Below are 14,565 nucleotides of genomic sequence, written 5' to 3' on the forward strand. Positions count from 1 at the left end.
CCCTGCTCTAGAGTGAGACTATTTAACTGCCATATGTATACACTGCCCATAATCAGGTAATGGTGCAATGGTTTCAGCCCCACACATTTTGTCTAATTCTGCTGTGTGAAGGACCTACCAACTACCTTAAAGTAAAGGCATAAGACAAGACGGTGCACTGTAACTGGTTGCTTCAGAAGAGGTTTATCTCAGTCAGAAATAACTACGTATATAAACTATGTACAGTATCTGCTAAGATATTATTGCCAGGTGGGGAATTCTCTGGCAGGTTCAGGACTAAATAGAATAATGTTTTAGCTACAGCAGTACAAGTCACCAATTCAAGAATAGGATAGTCCATTATAAAGCCTACCAACTATAAAATGTTCAAAAACTGGCAAACACATTCTAGAATGAACAAATTTCCTTTTGCATAAAATTAAAGGATCTCTTCATCAGATCTGACAGACCATGGAAAACACATACAACAAAACATTCACTGCCTTTCTGACCCACTACTTACCATTCTCATCAAGTAAATCTTCCTCATCATCCCCATCATTATCTTCCTCCATCGCTTCATCTTCCTCTTCCTCCTCCTCCTCCTCTTCCATACCCTCCTGTTCCAAGTCCGGGTCCACATCTGGATCACTCCCTGAGACTGACTCGTCCGACATGTTTCCCAAGAGGAGGGCTTGTGCATTACCTGCTCATGATCTTAGTTCAAGGCAGCCCTGCAAAACAGAAAAAGAAGGCAATAAAAAACTAGCAAAACTTGTGAAGTTCTACAAGCCACAATACCCCTAGTTTGTTGCAAACATCCAAGATCCCACAGTTCCTTATTAAAATTTCCTAAGAATGCATTATTTCTTCAGGAATAATAAACACAATAATTTTATGAATTAAGAAGAAATAAGAAATACAGTGCTTCCCCCCCAAACTGTATTTTCATCTGAGATTTAAATGGTGTTACCAGCACCCAAAAGCTATTTAAACATTTACTGCTGGCAGTGATTTCCTGAAATTAAATTTTCGGGACCTGCCAAGGAATTCCCGCCTCCCACTTATAGCCCCTAACAGCATCCTGAAAACAACAAAAGGGATTCCACTGGAGCCTCAGGACCTTTGTTTGGACGTGGGTGGGGAGACTGGAAATGTTTTATTTCTGAAAATTTAACATGGCTGATGACACCATCAGCCTTATGAGCCGTAACTTACAAAACAGAATTTTAGCCATTATACTACTTATTCACCTTCCTGTTATTAACAAAGCCTTGCAATTAGCTGTTTGTCCATACCTACTAAGAAGACAATGCATGACTTTAATCCCCCATCTGCCCCCAACAATCATAAGAGAAAAAAAAAAAGAAACATTCTGTTTAAAGCAAAAAAAGAAAGCTTGAAACAATACCATACCTTCAAAAGCAAAACCTTCCCCCTCCCCATTTCAGAATACGGGCATGCTGATTCATCATTCTTGTATCTTAGCTTCCATCCCAAGCAAGCACTACAGCATAATTCCATCAGCCATCCCACTCCTTATATAGTGCATTACTCACAATGGGAAAAAGTTTTAATAAAAGGCAGGCTTTGATAGTGTCAATGTCTATGAAGAACATGTTTGTTGCACAGTCCAATCCACCATCATATAATTTTTACTACTCTGGTTTAATTGATCTATATTGGAAGGAGGGAAGTCTTGGTGTATTTAATAGGCTTAGTCACAAGTAATTTTTTTCCTCCCTACAGAATCCAAGACTGGAGCTCATCTATTCTGTAAGGAAGAAATACACTCATCTATTCTTCCACAACTATCAAAGAAACTGTTTACTGCTTTATTCTATTAATCATAGAACAATAGAGTTGGACAGGACCTATAACTCCACTGAGTCCAACCCCTTGCTCAATGCAGAACTCTAGATCCAAAGTATTTAATTGTTTGTTAATTGTATATTTATTGTCTTTTTAAGGATTACTTATAGTGGGTTGCATTCTTGGGCAGTATTTTCACATCAGACACCTGCCATTGTGTGAGGGTTCAACTTTGGGCTCCTTTCATTCAAATAAATCAGGAGAATTTTGCAATTTAGAAACAGGTGTGATGTTTATTGGTGTGTTCAACAAATAACCAGTGTTAACAAAATTGTTCCAACGTTTTTCTCCTTCTGACAACAGGTCAGTCAGGGGCTTCCATTCTTCATCTAAGAACGGGTTGCCTTCACCAGAGTTCCATGAACCCGGCCAGTGTAACGATAAGTTAGGGTTTACCATCTGTCCTGCTTCACTTTCCAATAGGGGCACGGTGTCATCGTCCCGGCCATCCACCCACATGGAGCATCCGACGGGTCCAGGGTCCTCCCTGTATCCCTTCCTCCTCATTTCGGTCACCTTCCATTCCAGCCTCTGTCTCTTTTCTTTCTCTCCTCTCTCTTTCTCCTCTCTTAGTTTTCTCCGCCACTCTCTGGCTTCTGCTTCTCCCCAGTAAGAGGGTCTCGGAGGGATCTCCCTCCTTTTCCTGTAGTTCGCTTGCTCCTTAGGGACCGTCAATCTTTCCCGTGCTCCGGTTCAAGGGTTCTCCATCGAGACCCACTCCCAACCTGGTGGTAGCTGTTCCTCCCTCCTTTTTATATCTGCCGTTCCCGCCTCTATCTCCACCCTCTTCTTCCGCTCTACTCCCGCTGTTTCTCCCCACGTTCTTTCAACCATTAACTTTTGTAATTTTCCCTCTATTTCCTGTGTATCTCTCCCTTGCTGTTCTGCTCTCTTGGGAGGTGAGACGGGTAAGGTCTGTATCTGTTTCTTGTCTGTCAGGGGTGGGACGGCACTCCAGCGAGAGGGCTACCACTCTCGCCCTGTCTCACACACTGCTATTGTGTCTGTTACTCCATACAAATTGCAATAAATTCTTGAATGTAATCTACACTCATTTTCAGTCAGATGCTGCAAGCTGTAGGGGGCACAAGTAGTGGCAGGGAAGTTTTCTGTCAGGCATTTGGTCCATCGTAATCAGTCTTCTTTACTAATCTTCTTGTTTTAAAAAAATCCCAGGGTTAAATAATTAACATATTCATCTGCTCAACTTGCTTTAAAAGAATATGGTAAACAAGAACCTTTTAGTTATCTACACTGTCAACAACCAGATTATGTCCATCTCCATTTCTTCAGTCCCCCAGATCTACTACAAACATACATGAGTCTTCTTGATACAATGGTGCCTCACATAGCGATTGCTTCATTTTACGATGAAATCGCTTTGCGATGCATTTTTTGTGATCGCAAAAGTGATCGCTTTGCGATGTTCCCTATGGGGCAATTTCGCTTTGCGATGATCGGTTCCCTGCTTCGGGCACCGATCATCGCAAAGCGATGATTTTTAACAGCTGATTGGTGGTTTCAAAATGGCCGCTGGGTAAACAAAATGGCCGCCTGCTGTGTTTTCGCACGGATTCCTCGCTTTAGAGGCACTGAAAATGGCGGCGCTATAGAGGATCTTCGCTGAACGGTGAGTTTTAAGCCCATAGGAACGCATTGAAGGGGTTTCAATGCGTTTCTATGGGCTTTTTAATATCGCATAGCAACGTTTTCGTTCTGCAGCGATTTTTGCGGAACGAATCAACGTCGCTATGCGAGGCACCACTGTAATGCCTTCTTCAATCTCTATGCCAGATCTCTCCATCAAGATCTTTAAAACAGAGAACAAAGTGGGAAATAAATAAATAAATAAATACCTAGGCATCTGGATAATGAAGCATTTTTTCAAAGAAAATCACTTACTAATTGTTTTTCCTGGAGAGTGTGAGACTGAGAGAGGGATACCCCTCTAGTGGGAGAGCTGTCCCTCCTCAACAGCAGAGATGGGGATGTGGACCCCAAACCTGTACCCAAACCTTTGGTGAAACCTCTGTGGGAGACAGCGATAGAGGAACTGATGGAAGATGTACAGAAAGCGACGATAGGGGAAGTTCAGGGAGACAAGGCGGGAAAGGAGAGAAAGAAGAGGGTGGAGTTTGAAGCAGGAGCAGGGAAAGTGGAAAGGAGGGAAGGACAGTTACCACTTGCATGGGAATGGGTGTGGATGCAGGATCTGTGGACTGGATTATGGGGAAGATTGAGAGTGCCAAAGGAGGAGGCAAATTACAGGAGAAGAGTAGAGATTCCCCCTAAACCCTCTTATTGGGGTGAAACAGAAGCGAGGGAGTGGAGAAGGAAACTAAGGGAGGAAAAGGAACGAGTAGAGAGAGAAAGGCAACAATGATTAGAATGGAGAGTGAGAGAAATGAAGAGAAGGAACTACAGGGAAGACCCTGGGAGAATCGAGACCCCGATGGACGGATCTTGTGGGATGATGATCTGGACGAGGAGACCATGCCCTTGTTGGAAGGCACAACAAGGCAGACAGTAAAGTACTGGGTCTCCAATGATCTCCAGGTTTCATTAGTTCTGCCGAAGAAGATCTGGAACCTGAAGGGTTAATTACAGCTGAGGAGAATGCTGGGCACTCAGAATCACAGGCAGCTGAATCACTACCAGATTCACCTCCCCCAGTAGCCAGGGTGAGGGAGAAGCTTCGGCAAGGACTCATGACACGAAGATCCGAAGCCTGCATGAATGCTTCCCATAGAAACATCAGGTCAACCAGCCCTGAGTTTTAGCATGATGAGGTGTTTAGATGACTGCAGTTGCTATAAAATCTGTACCCAGAGGCTTGCAAGTTTGTGGAGGCAACAATTCAAACACTTTGGCTCACATCCATGCTCCTGCTTATCCTGGACCCTGTTCTCCGGACCCCTGGCTTTGGACTCTGACTGCTGACAACGGTTTGTGTTTTGGCTTTGGCATTTTGGTATCTGCTTTGCATTTTCTAGACTTCTGATATTGGACTGGTTTATTGGAGTGTTGCCTGTTGAAACTCCCTGGGAATATGACACAGAGACCCTGGGACTATAGTTATAAAAACCCGTTCTTGTTTGATGATTGGAAGCCCCTTCTGGACCAGTTGGCAGAAGGAGAAAAGACTCACAATCATGTTCAGATACTTGCTTATTGTTTAATCCTCCAATAAATCCCATACCTGTTTTGAAACAACATGGCTCTGCTGACTTCTTTGAATTGAATTTAGAGCCTAAAGTTGAACCCTCACAGAGAAATAATCTACATTTGTTATTTGTAACTAGCAAAACTGTCAAGGTTTGAAATTTTCTATGTCTAGATGTGTAGACTACTAAAATAATTAGGGGGAGGGTAAAAATCCAACTCTAAAAATGGACACTACACCACACTGGGAACCTAACAAATGATAAGGAAATACAAAACACTGAAGAAAAAAATCCTGGACTATGAAATTCCTAGAGTATTGAAATGCAAATGCAGCAAATTGACACCTGATCAAATTTAGTCATCAGTGGTTTGCTCTCCTGGCATTTTGCTGATGTTGCAATTGTTCAAGGGAACAAGTCAAATTGTAAACAATGTCTTGCTGCCATGGCAGTTTGCTATCAGAATCATTTGCTGGGACAGGGATTTGAACATCGAAAAATATAAATTCTTACATAAACTTTCTAAGATGTATTACATGGGACAGCAGTTTGCTCCACCAGCAAGTCTCAATTGTTTATAGTTGAAGGAAATATAAACAAGCAAGAAGCAGACACATGCCATGCATAATGGATACTAAAAACACAGATACTGTATCAGGAACTAGACATGCGATTCCAAGAAGCACAAGGTAGGCAAGAGATACAGCAGCATGGAGACATCACACATAATCATGGATTTCCCTCCATAGATGCAAACTGACACATGGTTGGCTTGATCGGGTGAGCACATTGTTAAATAATTTTCTTGTGTATTTTAATATGCTCAGTGGCTTAGAAACGTATTTTACTTTCATATATTTCTACTTTTAAGAACTTTAATATTCGGAAACATGTCTTCTCTGATTATTAATTATGCCTTCTTTAGGCCATAAGCTCCTGCATTGTTAGAATGTAACTAACTCATTGCACTTCTTTAATCCTTAAAATACAGTATACTGAAATATTATTCACATTCTTGTCTGTAACTTTAATACCATTTCCCCGAAAATAAGACCTAACCTGAAAACAAGCCCTAGTATGATTTTTCAGGATGCCCATAATATAAGCCTAACCCAAAAATAAGCTCCAGTTAAGTGAAACCCCACCCTCCACCATTGTGCAGCAACAAGAAGATGACATGACTATATTTGAATAAATGTAGATTGTTGTACTTGAAAAAATATAAAACATCCCCAGAAAATAAGCCCTATTGCATTTTTGGAGCAAAAATTAACATAAGACCCTGTCTTATTTTCGGGGAAACACAGTAAGTGACAAAATATCTTACTTGATAATAAGTTTAGCAATATATTTCTGATTGTCATAATGGCTTAACACTGATTAGCATAAAGAAAAATCACAAAAAATAAGGAATTACTCAATAAAATTTAGTTCTATTATATAGTTCAAGATAGGACCTTCAACCTAAATAGTAAACTAAACTTTTATAGTGACAGTTTTATACTAAAATAAGATTAAGATTAGACATCCTTCAGTCTCGAGAGACTATGGTAACATGTGCTGAATAGAGGTCTTGGAACGGCGTCTAGTGTGGCTGAGAAGGCCAATAACAGTTTTATACTAATGAAATATAAATAGTGAAGGTTATCAACTTGAAGACACTGGAAAAATGAAATACATTCTAACAATTTATCCCATTGATTTTAACATAACCTAAACTTCCTCAAGCATAACCAGATGTATTTCATAGTTATTAACATTAAATTCAGAACTAATTCAGTACCTACAGGGTTCAATAAAACCCTCTTTCTAAATGCCTTCAAAGACCCTGGCAGAAACAATTGGGCGGGTTAACGTCTTGCAGGTTTTATCATCCAATGAGTCTTCTGCACATTCAACACAGTTCTTCATTGCTGTCCTCTTTTCAAGTTATATAAGGAGTGCTTCTCTAGAGGGCTTCCAGGCAGCCTGGTAAACTTCAGATATACGACATTAATACTGCACCACAGGCAAGTAAGTATTACAGACATTAGCCTGCCCTCATTTCTCACACAAGTCTGACCCAGTTCAAAACCATCCACCTAGGAGAGTTACATAACATACCCAGCTAACACCTGCTTCTCTGGTTAAGCTATTAGAACATACCACTATCTTGCATTAAAACATGCTTACAATGAAACAGAGAGGTCAAATTGAAAAACAGATTTCCGCCAAATGATTCATTATAATTTGTCTAGAGCTATAAATTGGAGATAAATTTCCTTTTCTATATAACACTGATGAGCAGTCAGCTACAACATCAATTCTAACTTGGTTTCTATGTTAAGGATAGGAGAGTGGGGGGAACCCAAAGCAGATAAGGAACAAATCTTGTGAAACAACCTTTTTCCCTAAGTTGTCTCCCTCCTAATGTATTTGGTCTACAACACATCATTCCCAACCAGTGTTGGCCAACGATATGCTGGCAGGGGAGATGAAAGTTGTAGTGCAACTCATTCAGGGAGGCAACAAAACTACAGAAAGTTGTTGCAAAGGTTTTTAGAAGATAACACTGAAACAGGAACAATCTGAATGGTTAGCCAGAAGTAAAGGGTCATGGAATGAGAATTTTTATTTTATTGAATTTTATTTATTACATTTATGCCCAACCTTTCCAATTCAAAGTAGCATTCAAGGTGGTTTACAATCTTTGTAAAAGAGTAAAAACAAAGTAAAACAAATTTAACCATAAAATTAGTAAAATCAAAGAAAACCAACCCTATCATAAAAACTTTGGTATATGTCTAAATTCTAGTGTACAAGAAACTATTGCAATTAAAATTTTGTTTTGGAAATAAAAATTAACTTAAGATGTTTTTTTCTGCAAGACTGACTAAACATCTGAAATGTTATTGTTAGTGTGTTTTTAGTACATTATGGTATGTTGTTAGAGAAGAGAGTCAGTGTTGCAAAAAACATTTCAAGGAATAACTTCAGTAAAGTATAACTTTTTTAATTTCTTTGCTAAATATATATCCTGCCTTGCCTGCAATGAACTCAAGGTGGCATACATGCCTTCCATCTTCAACAGTTTACCCTCATAACACCTTGAGTAGCATAAGTCCAACAGTCACACAGGCTGAAATCCTATTGAGTAGCTATGAAGGTATAACTTGATGTTATGCCTACAGTAGCAGCAATCATGCTATGGCAAAGTGCTGTTCATGAAGCACAATACAGGCGTATCATACTACAGGATTTCCCGACTAAAGTGAGCCAAACAAATACACTTCCTCTCTGGCTGGATTGCTTCCCCGCATCTCGTTCCTTTCCTAAATTTGTCTGTCGTTGCTCATGCAAAACTGTTAGAAATGTGTATGTAGGAAAGCAGAGGAGAATACAGCATTTTTACAAGCAGGTACAGTATTTTCTCCCACAACCCATTACAATTTTTAATTTTAGCATGAGAAAAGTTTCTAAAAAGTTACACAGCCAACTACCTTTCTCAGTCTTCCAGCACTACAAGAAAGCAGTCAGAAAGTGAATCTAATAAGGTATAAATACATTCAGGAAACCTAGAATTGCCATTTTTTTGGAGATCAGAAAACATTTTCTAACATTTTGTGTGCTTAAGGAAAGAAAAGCTACCAACAACTCCACAGCACTGGGATTGAATGCAAGAGTTACAGAACAGTTAGCTTTCATTCTGATTTTATACCAAAATTTAAGTCTCAGTTCATTTTACATCAATAACTGGTGTAGCAAGAGACACTGAGACTAATTAATTTACTACATGACCCATCAACTTCCCGATTACAGAAAAAAACCCACAACATTTGCGAAGAGGCAACACATATTATAACCTAAAAAATGCAACAAGGTTTAGATCATACGACATTACAAGTTGGATCCGACTGATTTCATCCATGCAAATAATATTACCAATGACTATGAACTGGCAGAATGACAAAATGGGTTCTATATAAAATCAAGCCTGAGCTTTCACTAGAAACTAAAATGACTAATCTGAGACTGCTCTGTTTGACTCACTGAAAAAGACAATACTGTAGTGCTAGGCAAATGGGAGGCTGAACATGAGATGGATTGACTCAACATGGCCTTTAGATTGCAAAACCTGAGAATTGTTATTCAGAGGATCTTTTGGAGGTCATTAATTCAGAGGGTAGCTGTAAATCAGAAGAAACATGACTGCATCTAACAAGAACACTTTGCACACACCTCACATAGTTCTCCTCTTTTCAATCAAACAGTGGCATTCTGAGACTTTCTGTGCTCTTTCAACCACATCTTCCTCTTCATCACCAATTGCTACTTGGCTAGCCAGACACACCATTCCATTCCTCTCTTCCCAGGCTTTCTTCCCCAAGATGATGCAACACTGCTTGGCTACTGAGCAAATGGAGCCGTCCCCACCATTTCTTGTGATTCTCTCTCTCCGTAGTCTGCCCCTGCACAAGATTTTTGTGTACTTTTGCAAACCTCAGAGTCCCACTGATCTAACCTGCTGATACATCTTTCTAATGAAAAGATGGTGCTATTTTAGCTATGTGAGGATACTCATTTCTCGTTGACATAACAGAAGGAATTATTCATTTCTTAGGGGAAATTATTGAGAGTTGCTAGTGTTCATGGCTGGCACAATAGTCTGTTATAGATTTTTTAAACTCAACTGTGCTTTGAGGCATTTAAACCAGATCAAAGATTTAAAATGTATCAAGTAAAATACAATCTGTTTCTCTGCAAGCCCTTCACTGGTATCATTCCCAGCCTTCAACTGCTGAATACAGTTTGGAAATAGACAGCAAGTACATTTTCAGGAACAGGATCCAGAACACCATCAGCATAGAACAGCAAGTGAAATCAGGGACATATTGCAGCAGCAATACTCATTTTCTAAATCTGCTTTTTCTCCTGTGACTTAGCTCATTTTTCAATACTGTAATTTATTTTTTGAACAATTTCGTTCAAAAAACACTTAACTCACAAGATGCTTACAGTCCATTAGACCAGTATTTTATGCTCTTAATTAGTACAGCAATAATTTTGCAATAAAACAGGACAGTTTCATGTTTCTTCATCTGTTCTTAGCAGTAGTGGCTGAACTAAATGTTACATTTATTCAGCACTTTTTGTGTGGATAATATGGTAACAATAGGGTCTTGTAGGTAAAAGCAAAATAGAAATTATAAATAGGCAAAAACGTGGTGACACCGTATAGACTAACTTTTGTATATATTTCTGACATTCACATTACTCTACCATTGTTATTTCGTGACAGAGGTTCTCACATTCTTTACAACACAATCTTAAATGAATGACCTGCATATCAAAGACACCATCATCACAATGTTAAACACCCACTGACTATCTTATCAACCATGATCTCTGGAATTTGCTATCTACACTTTGATGCCATGTATAAATATTTGCCATGTTATGTCTCCTTCTCTTATGTCTGATGAAGTGGACTTGTTCACGAAAGCTTACATTAAAAAATATAAAAGTTAGTCTTTAAGGAGCCACCATGTTCTCACCTTTTTTTACTTTTTATTTCTATTTTGCTTTTACCTTCAAGATCCAATTGTTACCTTATATTACTTAATGGGAACAAATGACTATTGTAAACCAAGAATGTGCAGCTTTCTTAATTTTGTAAGTGGTCACAAGTATTTGAAAAGACAGGAGATAAACTAATAAATATTCTTCAATATAGTTTCATATGACAATTATTAGTTTATATCAGGGGTCTCAAACATGCGGCCTGAGGGCCATTTGCAGCCCGGCGGACGATAGTTTGTGGCCCCCACCTTGCCTGCCCCCCCTGAAGCGCCCATGCGTCCTCTGCTGTCAAGAATTTTTAAAAAAAAGCCTCGCCTTGCTCACCGGCTCCCTCCCAAGACAGCACCTCTTGCACCCTCCATCCGGAACTGTTGCCTGCCAGTCTTGAGGGAGAGCTGGCAAGTGAGGCGCGCTGCTGGCCCTTTTCCCCGAGCACCTGAGCCGCCGCCACGCGATGCCTGAGAGTGGAGCTCGCTCCCGGACCGTCCCAAAGAGCGCCTCCAAGCCGCCGACAGCAGCCGCCACCGCCTCTTCCAGGGAAGCAGCTCTCTGGCTCTCTTTCTCTCTCGGCACCCCCAGCACCAGCCTGGCCGGCGGCCGCCTCAGCGCCCAGCGGTGCTTCCTCCTCTTCCTCCTCCTCTTCGTCCTGCTTCAGCTGCCTTGGCTCTGGAGGCTGCCTGGGCTCTCCTCGCAAAGTTTGCTCCCTTGTGCTGGGGGTAGCTGCTGCTGCTGAGTGCGCCTTTTTTGGAGGGGGGCCTTCAGAGGAAGGTTGCCGGACTTCTGTGTGTGTGTGTGTTTGTGTGCACGCACACGCACCTGTGGGAGCCCTGTTCTGTTTAATTTTGCAGGTACCGATGGGGGCTTTTCTCCTTTGGCAAGGTGATTCTGTGAGGGTTTTTTTTTTAAATTATGTCGTGCCCCCCCCGGCTAGGTGGTCGCCGGCACTCCCTCCCTTCTCCGCTTCTTCGTGCTGCTACTGCTGCTGGTAGTGAAGAAGGAGCCGGAGGGGGTCGTGGCCGGTGACGAGGGCTCGTGCGCTCCTCCCCCTCCTCCTCCTCGGAGCCCCAGCCGGGCTAAGGAAACTCCTGGGCGGCTTCCTCCAGCTCTTGCTCCACTTGGCAGAAAATCTGATGTGGCCCAGCCTCACCCAGCCTCCAGCGGTCCCCCAGGTATATTGAGTTTGAGACCCCTGGTTTACATTTTCCATTAAAGGCTCAATATTATTCCACATTAATCTACCTTAATCCACCAATGGTTACCACTGACAACAAAGAGACAACTATTTAATTTTGTGCTCCTTTTCAACTGGCTTCAAATGAATGTCAACCTCTTGAATGTGCAGCAATGAAAAATTCTAAATCAAGATTTCCAAACATGTGGGAGGTTTAGGGTGGAGTAACACATCTAAAATTGTTCATCCACAGGATATATACAAAGTTCCAACAGGGTGAGGAAAAAAAACTTTTGCTACACTTAAATTACTGGGATTTTGTTGAAAACAACATTTGCTGCTTATTAACATTGGGCCTACAGTTCACAGAAGAATAAGCTGCAGTGTTTACTCCAATTTATTTATGGGCAAATACTGGGAGAATGATCTTCCAGAAACGTTCCTTCCCTGGTCATCTTGAAGCAATTCTTAGCTGTCTTGATGAGGCAAGCTTCTATTTGCCAAAAGCAAAACAAAAAGGAAAAGAGCAAGTTCTCATAAACACTACATGAACAGCCAGTCTAAAAATATAGTAGCTGCACAATGGTAATAAAATATTAGGCACAACAAATAACTGGGATTTTAAAAATCGTTGTGGTGTTTTCAAGACAGAGATGCTCCAGGCAAATTAAGGAATAGGGATGCAGCCGGTACTGGACAGGATTGTACTCCTTTATTTATTTTATTTATTTGTTTATTTTATTTATATCCCGCCTATCTAGTCACTTAAGACCACTCTAGGCGGCTTACAACAAACGTAATACAATATAATTAAAACAATTTTAAATAAGGGGAGAAACTATGGACGAGATGGAAGAAAAACTAGGAGAGAGGGGGGAAAAAAAGGAAGATCAGGAGTTGGCTAAGGGGAAGGCCTGCCGAAACATCAGTGTTTTTAAATGTTTTTTTAAAAATACCCAGCGAGGAAGCCGCGCGAATGTCAGGGGGAAGGTTATTCCAGAGGCGAGGAGCCACCACCGAGAAGGCCCGATTTCTTGTCTTTTCTTTCCGGGCCTCCCTCAGCGTTAGGCTCCTCAGCCTCACCTCCTGACTTGCGCGAGTGACACGGGTAGAACTTGGTGGTAGAAGGCGTTCCGCCAAGTATCGAGGCCCTAAGCCGTTTAGGGCTTTATACGTAAGCATCAACACTTTGAAGTCGATGCGGAATCGGATGGGCAGCCAATGCAATGCGGCCAGAGTGGGTGAAATATGTTGGTATTTTTTCACACCACTGAGGAGTCTGGCCGCAGCATTCTGCACCACCTGTAGTTTCCGCAGCAGCCTCAAAGGCAGCCCCACGTAGAGCGCATTACAGTGGTCTAATCTTAAGATTATGAGCACATGTACCAAGGTAGTGAGGGCCCCCACATCGAGATAGGGCCGCAGCTGGGCTATTCGCCTAAGGTGATAAAAGGCGGTTCGGACCACGGATGCCACCTGGGATTCCATAGTGAGCGCCGGGTCCAGATCGATCCCCAAACTGCGGACCCCATCCTTGGCAGGGTCACCCCCCCAAAAGAGAGGGAGTTTCCCAAATCCCCCACTGTGGGGACACCCACCCTCAGCACCTCCGTCTTGTCCGGGTTCAGCCTCAGCCCGTTCTCCTGTATCCACTGCAGTATGGTCGCCAGGCAGCGCTGAAGGGACAGAACGGCATCTCCTGTAGTGGGTGGAAAGGAGATGTAGAGCTGAGTATCATCAGCATACTGATGACATCGAGCTCCACACCCCCGGATGACCCCTCCCAGCGGCCTCATGTAGATGTTAAACAGCATTGGGGAGATAATCGACCCCCGTGGAACCCCACAATTGAGGCTCCACGGGGCCAAGAAGCTCTCCCTAAGCTGTACTCTCTGGGGGCGGTCCTCCAAGAAGGAACGGAGCCAGGCCAACGCAAGGCCCCCAATTCCCAACTCAGAGAGCCTCCCCAGGAGGATACCGTGGTCAATGGTATCAAAGGCCGCTGAGATGTCGAGGAGGACGAGCAGGGACACTTTTCCCCTGTCGGCCTCCCTCAATAGGTCATCGCACAGGGCGACCAATGCCGTTTCTGTACCGTGGCGCAGCCTGAAGCCCGACTGAAATAGATCCAGGGCATCTGTTTTGTCCAGGTGCACCTGAAGCTGATTGGCCACCACCCTCTCAACTACCTTGCTTAGGAAAGAAACATTGGCGACGGGCCTATAATTGCCAATTTCGTCCGCCACCAAACTTGGTTTCTTCCTAATGGGCCTAATGAGTGTCTCCTTGAGGGCAGATGGAAATCTGCCCTCCAGGAAAGACCCATTAATTATTGCAGTGGCCCATTCCGTTGTTGTAGGCCTGGCTGCTTTGATTAGCCAGGCCGGGCAAGGGTCAAGGGGTGGTGGCACGACAGCGATCAAGCGCTCTGGCCACAGTGTCAGGCATGACAGGCTGAAAAAACAGGTGCACAGCTTGGGGGTGCTCCTGGATTCATCCCTGAACCTGGACGCCCAAGTCTCAGCAGCGACCAGAAGTGCATTTGGACAATTAAAACGGATGCCAGCTACATCTGTTTCTTGAGAGATCTGATCTGCCCATTGTGACTTCCTGGCTGGATTACTGTAACGTGCTCTACATGGAGCTGCCAATAGAAAGTGTCAGGAAACTTCAGCAGGTCAAAAATGCAGCAGCCAGACTGCTGAATGGGCTGGTTACAGGGATCACATAATCCCCCCCCCTTACAACAGCTCAACTGGCTGCCAATCAGTTACCGGGCACAATTTAAAGTGCTGTTTTTAACTACAGCCCCTTAAATGG

At 42.5% G+C, this 14,565-nt stretch overlaps 1 protein-coding gene across 5 annotated transcripts in view; it reads right to left on the reverse strand.

The window, feature by feature from the left end:
* Positions 1 to 14,565, reverse strand: part of RAD54L2 (RAD54 like 2) — a 77,441-nt gene that overhangs the window by 52,273 nt on the left and 10,603 nt on the right. For all 5 annotated transcript variants that reach the window (XM_020788600.3, XM_020788653.3, XM_020788644.3 and 2 more), the window contains exon 2: positions 503 to 713. In XM_020788600.3, the coding sequence (XP_020644259.2) occupies positions 503 to 656 (154 nt within the window). In that variant the 5' untranslated portion in view covers positions 657 to 713. The remainder of the gene's footprint in view (positions 1 to 502; positions 714 to 14,565) is intronic.

The sequence above is a fragment of the Pogona vitticeps genome, chromosome 2 (genome assembly GCF_051106095.1).
Source record: "Pogona vitticeps strain Pit_001003342236 chromosome 2, PviZW2.1, whole genome shotgun sequence".
Lineage (NCBI taxonomy): Eukaryota > Metazoa > Chordata > Lepidosauria > Squamata > Agamidae > Pogona > Pogona vitticeps.